Here is an 11,212-nt window from a genome sequence, read left to right as displayed (position 1 = left end):
GGGTTTCCCAAACTTGGGCCTCCATCTGCTTTCGGACTACAGTTCCCATCATCCCTGACCGCTGGTCCTGCTAGCTAGGCATGATGGGAGTTGTAGTCCAAAAGCAGCTGGAGACCCCCGTTTGCGAAATGCTGACCTAGAGGCGGGGAAGGAACCATCGCCTCTGCCCATCCCATCAGAGAGGCTCCCGGGGGCTTCCTCTGTGCCTCAGTCCTGCGATGATGACGGGATTTCCTCAGAGCATGTGCAGAGCGCCTGCTTCCTTTTCCCCTCCCCCCTCCCCCACCCCCTCCTGACTCGAACCAGGCCCTCGAGATGGGGCTGGAGAGAGGAGCGAGCGCTGGGCGAAAGGAAGCGTTTCCCGCGCCGCTTCCTTGCATCCAAGGAGGCCCGTCCCTGAGGCGACTCAGCAGCCGTGTGGGCGCGGACCCTTCCCCACGGCAGAGACGCGAAGCGAGGGAGGGCGGAGGGGGAGGCTCTGGCCCGGCTCCGCCTCCTCCGCCGCGTCCTTTTTTGCCACGGGTACCTGCTGGGTGCTGAAGTCCCATCCCAAGTAGCAAGGCTCGGCAGGCGCAGCCATGGCGCCCTGAGGCGAGTGGGCCTCGCCGTCGTCTTCGCTCGGCGGGAGGCAGCCCCGGCGCCCGCTTTTGCCTCAGCGCCGCCTCACAGAGACGGCTCGCCCGGCCCTTCCTCCTGTGCCCAAGCGCCGGGCCCTGGTAGTTATTAACCCGCCCGCCCTGCGGCCCCTTAGGGGGCGGTGAAGGAGGACCCGCCTCTCGCTCGCCCAGGCCCGGGGGTCGAAGCGGCGTTGGTGGCCTCGTTTCCCGGCGTGAGCGGACTCCTCTCGGCGGCTCTTTTCCTCGGGTTTCTCGGCACTTCAATCCCCCACGCTTTTTAATATACAAATTACACAACAAGGCGGCCCACAAATAAATGGTGTCGGTCAGGGAAGTTCAGAGGAAAGGAGATTAAAGTACGGTCTCCTTCAGATTAGCAATGAGACAGTTTGGAAGGAAATGGGGAAACGCAAGGTTAACAACAAAAGCCTAGCATATCATCACAAGGTAAAGGTACCCCTGACCATTAGGTCCAGTTGTGGACGACTGGGTTGTGGCGCTCATCTCGCTCTGTAGGCCGAGGGAGCCTGCGTTTGCCCGCAAACGGCTTCTGGGTCATGTCATGTGGCCAGCATGACAAAGCTGCTGGCGAACCAGAGCAGCGCACGGAAACGCCGCTTACCTTCCTGCCAGAGTGGTACCTATTTATCTACTTGCACTTTGACGGGCTTTCGAACTGCTAGGTTGGCAGGAGCAGGGACCGAACCAAGGGAGCTCACCCCATCGCGGGGATTCGAACCGTCAACCTTCTGATCGGCAAGCCCTAGGCTCTGTGGTTTAGACCACAGCACCACCCGCACTGACCCAAAAAAGGGGGCTGGTCATGGCTTGGCTGCAGGAATTCGGATTCCCCCCCCCCCAAAAAAATTGGATCTTTGTTGTTGTGTAACCAGCAAAACTTTGGCCTCAGTTTCAATATACTGTATCAATATGCTGCCATGCCTCACTCATAATGGCTAACAACAGGGATTTAACAATTTTTGTTTAAATAGGCAGATGAAACCCAAGCTAGTCATTTCAAAAGAATTTAACGCTATTTGTTTAAAAAAAATTAAATGAGCCAACTTTAATTTTTTTAATTTTATTTATTTTTTAAATTGTAGAATAAATCAAGTTACATTGAACAAATAGTTCTTTTTCTGAACTACACAGTACAGTATTTGAAGTATGGTCGCACCAAAGATTTTCATAACAGTACTGGCAGTTTTGTTGTAAGCCAAAAATAGCTTAGCTCCTGAGTTTAAGCCAATAAAACTCAGAAACATGAGGAGTTAGGAGCCCAACACTGTTTATTGCAAAGCAATAGGTTACAGTCGGCAGTGGCGTAGGAAGGGGGGGTGGTCGGGTGGAGGGGGCAGGGCACCCTGGGTGCCACTGGGAGGGGCGACAAGATGGGACCTGCCTCCCCCCAGGTGTAGAGCAGCCAAGGGCGCATGTGGCAGCCCGTACGGTCGCTGTGCGTGAGTGGCACCCTATACGGACTGTGCATGTGGGGCAGCCCGTACAGAGTGCGCACGTGTGGGATGCCGCACATGGGCAGTCTGTACCGGGCACCGCACATGCACCACCCTGGGTGCCGGAGAGGGTTCATCTGCCACTGACATTTGGATCATTCCGCAAAACTGCAACCACGCCCGGTGGTTCAGGCAGTGGTATTTATAAAGTTTCAAACAAAGCATTTCGATTTTCACCAATCATACATCATTACCTCATTTCATGTTTAATACACATGCGCAAATAAACACTGGCAATTTTGCTGATTCAGTGTTGATTCCCACCATGTTCTATTACATTTTGTGTGGGTATGCATGTTGGGAACCTGCATTACGTGTAGCCATTTGCACCATGTAGCAACTTATGTTCTAGCTTTCAGCTTTATCTTTGTGATTCACCTATTAGCTGTATTTCTGCCCCAATGGGGGGCGGCTGCTTGCAAAATCATCAGTTTCACAAATCAACAGGTTACCATAATGACTCTATTAGAAGTGTACTCAAGGATTTCTAGGAGTACACATTATCACATTTATTGTGGCCCTTTCAGTCCCTTTCCTAATGATCTCTAGCATCGACTTCACAGTTGCCTCCTACTGCGTCAACATACAGTACTGAGATATCCCCCCACAAACTCAAGATCTCTTTCCTGGTCAGTTACCAACAGGCCTAAGCCAGGTTTTGAGGCCCTCTTAACCATTAAAAAAAAAGACAATGCATGGAAAGAGAAAAAGGTCCCCCCCCCCAAAAAAAAAAGAAAATTGAGTTGTTTGTTTCTATAATCAGCTGGTCTGCGAGCACATTGGTCATGGTCTAATCTTGTAGCATAATTTCTATTAATATTGGTGCAAGTTTTTAACTAAATATGAAAAAGGTTAACAAAAAAGTATTTTACCAAATACCTGCAGACCTAATGAGAGAGAGTGGGTCATGTTTTGGTTTGATGCACATAAAAACAAGTTGCAAAACTTATTGAATGACCCCAAATTAACAAGCATCTAAATCTGAGTCACTCTTTGAACCTGAGGCCCAAGCCAAATGGCAGTATGCATGCATGGCATGTAGGTGTCAAGCCAGCCTGACAATTATTTTGCTGTAGACGTATTAACTACGTCTTACAGGTCAGGCAGAAAGCTAATATCCCCAAAGTTTGACCGCAGTGTCCTCCGGCTTAAAGAAAATAACTGCAGTTTTCTACTGTGAACATACATAAAGCTAGCAACAGAGTAACAGTAGATTAAGTAGGTCTTTTCATTGTGCACGTGAGTCTTATCAAACTGCTTGAAAATTAATGTTGACCTTGATTAGAAGCTAGCCAATAAAATGTGAGGCCTTTTTGCTTTGCTCTTCAATCGGCCATAATACAGAACAGCAGTTTCATATACAGTACCTTTTTACTTAAATACCTGAATTAACACCTAATAAATTATTTTAATTTTATAGACAAAAGTTTACAACCTTTGCTGAATTCAGAGCCGACCCAGAGTGGAGGATATTATCCAATCACTGGTGATGAAGTAAGATTCAGCTGGCATACTGCTTGGTTTCTGTAAGTGGAATGTGGGGAGCTTTGCCTCGGGCAGCAAAATGTCTTGGGGAAGCCATGGCTGTGCCCAGTTTAAATATGTCATCCTTTGCTTTCCTGTTCCTAAAGACAGCATAGGCAGGGCTGGGTAACAATGACACACAGGCTGTACAGTATATACATTTCCCCCCTCAAATAATTATGGACACTGTAGTTTGTTAAGCAATGCTAGGAATTGTAACTCAGTAAGTACGGTAGTGAGCTACAGTGCCCATAACCTTTGAGGGCTGAAATGTGCTTCAAATGTGTTTTAAAGATGTCTGTACACAGCTACAGTCCAAAATAATATTAATATTAACAAAAGCAAGTATTAGCCCTATGGGGGTTATCCAGAAGGTACATCTCTCTTTTGTACTGTTCACACATTTCAGAACAGGAGTGCATATTGCTGATTCCCATCCACCTCCACAGAGGTTCACATTCAGTAAAAGTACACAGGGATATCAAAGTTTCTGATGGTTTTGCCTTCTACAATACAAATAGTGGACAGGGGCACCTTGTAGAGGGAATGAGCAGGACCAGCTGTTATATTGTTTAAAGAAACAGTTTGGAATGGGGAAAGTGTTCCACTTTAAGGACTATCCAGAAACGTTCCTTCTTCATTTGAATTCTTCTATTGCAGCAACTCTACACATACAGAAGGACTATTTGGCAGAATCTTTCCTGGACTGTTCCATGTCTTGAGTTCTGGTTACCGGCTATTTTAAAATATTTTTTAATCTCTTTAAAGATTAAAGAGGACCACTTCTCACTAAGGAGGAGTGCTCCTGCATATTGTTTTGCTATAGGAAACTCATAGACTGAAACAAAAAGGGGTGCTTTTAATGCATAAGTGGCTTGATAGGCAAATGGTAGCACCTGTCTCATCAGAGTCATGTGGAGCAGCAGTGTCTTTGGTTCCAAGTTTCATTTTAAGATGGTGAAAGTGCTTAAAGATCCACGAGGTCGCTATGTTTTGGCTCAGGGTTTTTCACTCAAGAGATAACAGTGGGTTCGATTCATGCACCTAATGTGGAACAATTATTTTTCCTGTGGAAAGTTTTGTAAAAAACAAATCTTTGCTAAAGGGGATATACCGGTAATTACAGGGGAGTTTCATCTATAGACTTCATTCCTTAGCCGTACTCAACAGAAGAAGAAAACAGATGAATGCGTCATTCTATGGAATATTGATAGGGTGAAATTGGTACAAATCAGAAATTAATATCCCACAACAGAAATGTACTTGTGGACAATTGAGAAGCTACATATTACAGTTTACAATACTATGCAACTCTATGTGCTTTACATTTTTTTATCTTAATATCTAGGAATGTGACATAAATAAAATAATAGTTGGGCGGGGAGAGAAGCAGCAGCAAAATAGCTATCACAGAGTTTACCACAATAATAATCAAATCTTATAAAATAAATATGGGGAAATTATATATAATCACAGCTAAAGTGACATGCTGCCAACATATAACTGTGTAGCTTTAAAATTAAAATTGCTACATCAACCAGCATCTTTTAGCCTTTTGTGTGCATTTAGCTGTGTTAAATGAGGTTTTGTATTTCACTGTGGGTTTTGGCAAGGCTTCATATGTTTGGACTTAAGTCAACATCGGTTCCAGCTGAACAGTTCCTGTCATTAACTTTGCTTTCAGAGGTTCAGGACACACTGGATGTATTTGAAGCAAAGTTGATATTTCAGTTGATTGAAATCAGCAGCTCTGTACCAGGTACTGAAGGGAATCCAAGCAAGCCATTGCCTGGCTCGTGAGTGACTATTTCAGATGTTACCAGCACCCTTTGCCTTTTGGCAAGCACAATGAAGGAAATGCTCTGCTTTTGCCTGATTTTGTCTTTCTTATGGGAACAGATGGTGAAGGCTTATAAATATATGGGTGGTATTTTCTTAGTGACTCATCTATCAAAGCAACGAGCCTCAGACTGTTCCGGGCAGCCAACCAAGATGGACGTAAGCATGCTTGAAGAGCAATACGACTGTCTAAAACAGAAGCAAAAACTGCAGACACACATTATTGTGTTTAAAACAGGTAAGTTTTAGACTTGGCTAAAACTTTAAAAACCAGGGGTCCACAAAAAGGCTTGAAAATGTTCGTTGATTTTTTACAATTGCACTAAGCTTATACTCACATTTGAAAAGTTAAGTACAATGTCTTCATAACAGATGTATTGTGGCATACACTATACGTCTGCTGATCTTTAAGGTGCCATAATAAGACTCTTACTGTGTTTGCAGTAACAGATGGACAGCCCAGTCCTGTGCATGTTTACTCAGAAGCAAGCCCCACATTGTTAAATGAGACTTGCTTCCTGGTAAGCTTGCCTAGTTTACAGCCTTATTCATCTACTCCCTGTGGGAATTGTTTTCACATTGTTATGCACAGTCATAATAGTTAGCAAAGCCAAACATTAACACTTATTTCATGTTTGGGGGGGGGGAGACTATCTTTTAGATGTGCTCTGTAATATGCTTATTAAATGTGGATCTTGTCATAGCACAAATTTCAGCTTCAGTCCACAAAGAAAGCCACAGCTGGGTATTATCTTTACTAGAATCAGCTAAAATGCTAGAAAATAGTGAGCAAACTTTTATGCTCTCCAGAACTCTTGTTCAGGCAGGATGTTTAGCAAAAATAAAAATGACAGAAGAGGAAAAGGGGCAAGATGGGGGGAAGCTGAACATGATGAAAAACCCCCACTCTGAAAGTGGTAAATAAATTAGTCGGTATTAAGAGAAAAACACATTTCAGGTTGTACCCAGGGTTATTGAGACAAAGAAACACCAATGGCTGTTCCCCCAGTTTCTTTAAACTATAGAAGGCAGTTGTTACTCTGATATGTCTCTAGTACTGAACGTAAGAGTTAATCTCATTGATACAGAAGGAGTGACTAACGTCTCTGGATTAGAGCTGTTTTGTATAGAGAATTGTGTTAGTCCCAGAAAGTGAGATAAGCAATGTAAGTAATTTCTTACGTTTTGTTAAATTAACTGAACCTGGTAAAACCATGGCCAAAAAAATATGCTGATGTGGAAAAAAGTTTGGTAAGGAGAATTTGAAGCACAACTTGAGGGTAAACTCTTTTCAGGATTTCCTCCAAAGAAACATGGAAAATGGGATCGAACTTATTTTCGACCAACCGTGTTTGATCCAGTACAAAGTCATTATGGGTTGTCTTGGGCAAGAGAAAAGTGACTAACAAATTTAATAAGCAAAATAATAAAAATTAGTTTGCTTGCATGATGCTTCTTAGAACAAAATGTTAATTATGTTGTATAGCATCTATGTAGAGTTTATGCATTGTTATCTACACAACACAATATGTAACCTTTTGAGGTTGCAATCCAGTGCATACGTTTTTGGGAGTTAGTCCTCTTAATGCAACAGGAACTTCTGAGCAAACATGCATAGGGAGCATGTTTAAGAACCTAGCAGCCTGCTAAGATTCACCTTGAAGTTTACTCAATGTTACTGTGAAAGGCAATCATGTGAAAACAGTACACGTAGCTTTGCCAGGTCCTAGGTGGTAATATGTAACTAGGAGAAAACATGTTGCTCTGGATTACTGGTTATCAAATTATGTCACCATGAACCTTCCTAACTGATTTGTTCAGGCCTCCTAGAATATAATGTTGGACAATTCCTTAGCCTAAGGAAAAGCAGATCAAAGGAGAGAACTTCTCTTTGCAGGTCCTTCTATAATGTTAACATGCTGGTGAAAACCAGTTGCTTGGCAGGGAATTGGAAATGATGAGAGGCTAATCTGTGAGATTTTAACTTTTCTGAAAGAACGTAACAGATACAGGAGTGGCAATGGTGGCAACACGGAAAGGCAGTTCTTCAACAGCCACGTTACCAATTGACTCGCAGACCACTCAGCTATCTATAGTGCCTTGCCAGGTTGTTGTTGCAATTGCATCAGAAAAGTAGCAAAAGAAGTTTTTAATAGGAGGATAACAGGAAACACTGGAATGCATGGTTTTGCATTGCCATCATCTGGATTATCAAGGAAGTCCTGAATGAACCTATCAGTGAGTTGCAGAAAAAAACAGCTAGTGTGCGGAAGTACCCTCGCTAATGACAAAATTTGGGAATTCCTCTTTATTCACAGGTGTATCAATCCCTCAGTGAAGAGCATAAGACATATTAAATCAGTGTGCCCATTCATCTTCTTCCCCCTTTCTTTCTTTTTTTAAAGCAGGCAATTCACTTTTCCAGCTTCTTCCTATTCCCCAACATGTCCCTATCAGGAAAAAAAGGTTAGAAAATCTGTATTTTGATCAGGGTTCTCATCAAAGGCAACGGGGAGGACCTTGGGGGAGGGGAATCCTTTTGTTGCACTGAGAAGATGGTGCTCCACTCACATTTTTGAGAGTGAAACAATAGCCTATTTGGGTACAATGTTGTTATTGTATGCTGTCAGGGGCGTACCCAGGATCAAAACTTGGGGGGGGCAAGCCATGGTCACGCCCGCCCCCCGTTTCAGGAGCCGATTACAGCGAGGGAGAGCCGCTTTAGAATTAGGCTACTGTCCTCCCCTCCATGACTCACGTGCTCAGCCCTCAGAGCACAACAGGGTCCTAGCGCCTCCAGAGGGGCGCTGGAGGCGCAAAGGCACCAAGCCCCTGCTCCGCCTCACTTACCTCCCTGCACTCCCCTCCCCGGACTCTCCCCGGACTCTGCTTCTAGGGGGGGGCAGCTGCCCCCCGTCCCTCCCTGGGTACGCCCATGTATGCTGTGGCAGTTCCCCACCTGCCAATGAGATGATGCGTTTACTCCCTTTGGAATTGGTCCCAGAAAATGAGATAGGCTTACCAAAATGTTCAGATTTGTGTTGGCAAAAGATTGTGAAAAGGTTTTTTTTAATAAAATAAAAAGAATCACAAACAGAATAATTTATTTGAGGCATTTTTATGTGGCAACAATGCTTCTACTTGAAAATTTAGTGATAATAAAAATTTCAAGGTAAATAGTTTTTGTGTGTGTACACCTTTCCTTTCCTGCCCTTCCCTCTTCACCAAGATGTGAAAGTGGCAAAATTAGTCATAAGACAAGATCACCATAAACATTTTTTTGCAAAACAATTAACTACAGCAGGTTTTATAGCAGGATTCACCAACTTTGGGGGTCCGATGTGCATGCCACAAAATGTCTGCCACGGCAACATGGCAGAACACAAAATGGCTGCCACATCTAGGAGAGACTTCTCTCTTCTGAACAGATGGGAGGACACATGTCCAATCCTGGTAGCCAATGGAATGTGGTGATTTTCAGGATACATGCACGCTATTGGAGTCAGTGCAACCAACAACTGGGTAGAGAGAGTACTGGTAAATACTATCTTGTGCAGTATGGATTTTTGAGATACATTTATTGAGGTCTTTCACAGGCATCATAAGAGGTATCAGATTGCTGCCTCCTGTTTGTCCAATTAAAAGGGCAGGGATTTTCTGTACTATACTCCTTGCCACTACACAAATTTCCTATGGCATCCTTGATACGTCGCCTTGTTTCCATTCACTACTTAGGAGTTCTGGGAGGAAATATGAATACATATTGTTTGACCTAGATCATAGGTCCAGCAGGCCAGATATCTATCTGCCCCCTAACCCCATAGGCCACCTTTGACAGGTGAGGTGAGTGTTTCTGATGCCACGATCACATCAAAGTTGACTCATGTGAGTGGAATTTGTTTTACCAGGAGGTTCCTTGCAGGAAACAGGCTGGTAAAGGAGCAATTAGCAGCTCTGTGCATGCACACCATTTGAATGGCAATGCCCATCAATGAGAGGGGCTCAAATGGTAGGGCGAAGGACCTTAATCCCTAGGAGTTGACTCCTATGTCTATTGATGAGGGCTCTGGTTTTCTGCTTATCAGTTGATGAGTAAGAGTCAAATCCTGCTGCTTCCATGGCACACCAGTTCCCTGTGGGGAACTGATGGGCACAGACAACACAGAACTGAATTCCACCTCCAGCCCATTGGCCGACATCATCCAGTGACTCTGGCTGAATGAGAGGCAGATGTGGTTTGGGGAAATGGCTTTGCAGGCCAACATTGGCCCACACAAGCAGGAGGTTCTTCACATCTGACCTAAAAGAGAAAACTAGCTAGCGGGACCTAACTTGCCCAATCTTGCATTTATTTTCTACATGTGATTCATTTGTGATTAGATTATGGTACGGCAGCCTATCTTTCTGGGATGTGTTAAGATTGGTCATCAGATTGCAACAACAGATTTTTGCTGTGGTTGATCTGGATTGAGGGGGAGTCTTGCTCCTTTCTACCTATATTTGTGATAGCACCAAATGTGAACAATCCCATCAAGCTTGCACTACTTTGCCATTTGTAATAACATGCTAACATATATTTTCTTCACAGGTGAGAATGAGACAATCTCAGGGGAATCGATGGTCAGTGCTGTTTTAATTAACAAGAAAATGAGGAAAGCAAAAGCATTTAAAGAGCATGCTCCTGTCAGAGAGGTTAGCCTTGAATTGCCCTGCAGTGAGAATATACAAGAGAGTTCACCTTGGCGGATACATCTAGAGATCCACCGTCTTGCACATGGAGAACACCAGGAAGTTCCTTTGGGTGCTGTCCAAAAAAGCAATGAACAGGTTAGCGCTGACAGTGAAATACTGTCTCAGAAGGAGAGAGTGATGACATGTGAAGAATTATTAAAAGGAAGTGAACAATCTGCTGGAATACTCAGCGAACAGGAAAATTTGAGCCCTGCTGAAACGACAGACAGTTCTTATTCACATTTGACCTCAGTTACTTCACCAGCTTGGACACACACTCAAATTTCAGTCTCAAAATTAGCACCGACATCTAGTAAGCTACCCTATTACCCTTTCCCTCAGAAGAAAACTCACAAGATCTCTGAAGCTGCAAGAAGACTTGGGTTGTATGTTTCACAGTGAGAGCATCTCATTAAGGAAGGAAGCCAAGTCTTGCTACGCACAGAGTCCCCTACACAGAAGCAGCTGCATGTTCCTTCTGGTCACATGTGCAACTACGATCGGATTCCAACACCTGTGGTCACAGGAATTGCTGTGGTTGTAGCCATGTATAGCCAATCTTATACAAGTGTTACCCTGAGTGGGAAAGGAAAAACTGCTCATATATAGGGGTGGGGACAGCTCAAGCTATTTTAAACATTTGGCTAAAATATTCTTTTGCCCCCATCTCCTGTGTCAAGGGGCTTGTTCACATTTGAGTATTCTTTAGCTGTTAATCCACTCCCCACACCTTTTGAATTAGATCAGAGTAGTCCACACCTGCTTTTGAATTCATCTTAACTTCTCTTTTCTAAATAAAAGGGACTTTAAAAGGGACTTTCACTCAGCTCACTTCTGTGGAATGAGAGAAATGAAAGCTGTAACCCAGGAAATCTACCAACCTCAGATCTTCTTAGTCTGGAGACTGAAATTCTCCTGCCTCTACCAGCCTCCACTATGTATAACGCTAACCCATGATTTGTTTTAAAAAATCAAGACTTTTCCCAC

General features: G+C 43.9%; 1 protein-coding gene across 3 annotated transcripts; it reads left to right on the top strand.

Moving 5' to 3' along the window:
• The first annotated feature begins 5,040 nt into the window (after positions 1 to 5,040).
• On the top strand, positions 5,041 to 11,006 carry C12H9orf152 (chromosome 12 C9orf152 homolog). 3 transcript variants are annotated; one of them, XM_033165739.1, is made up of 3 exons: positions 5,041 to 5,414; positions 5,595 to 5,732; positions 10,083 to 11,006. In XM_033165739.1, the coding sequence occupies exons 1-3, from the start codon at positions 5,234 to 5,236 to the stop codon at positions 10,625 to 10,627; spliced, it is 864 nt and encodes a 287-aa protein (XP_033021630.1). In that variant the 5' UTR covers positions 5,041 to 5,233; the 3' UTR covers positions 10,628 to 11,006. The 3 variants fall into 3 exon arrangements, with proteins under 3 accessions (XP_033021630.1, XP_033021632.1, XP_033021631.1); XM_033165741.1 differs by having other exon boundaries at positions 5,041 to 5,451; XM_033165740.1 differs by having other exon boundaries at positions 5,041 to 5,451; positions 5,555 to 5,732; positions 10,083 to 11,005.
• Positions 11,007 to 11,212: the final 206 nt, after the last annotated feature.

Source organism: Lacerta agilis, chromosome 12 (genome assembly GCF_009819535.1).
Source record: "Lacerta agilis isolate rLacAgi1 chromosome 12, rLacAgi1.pri, whole genome shotgun sequence".
Taxonomy (NCBI): Eukaryota; Metazoa; Chordata; class Lepidosauria; order Squamata; family Lacertidae; genus Lacerta; species Lacerta agilis.
The sequence above is the reverse complement of the archived record's forward strand: the minus strand, read 5'-3'. Positions and strand labels throughout refer to the sequence as shown.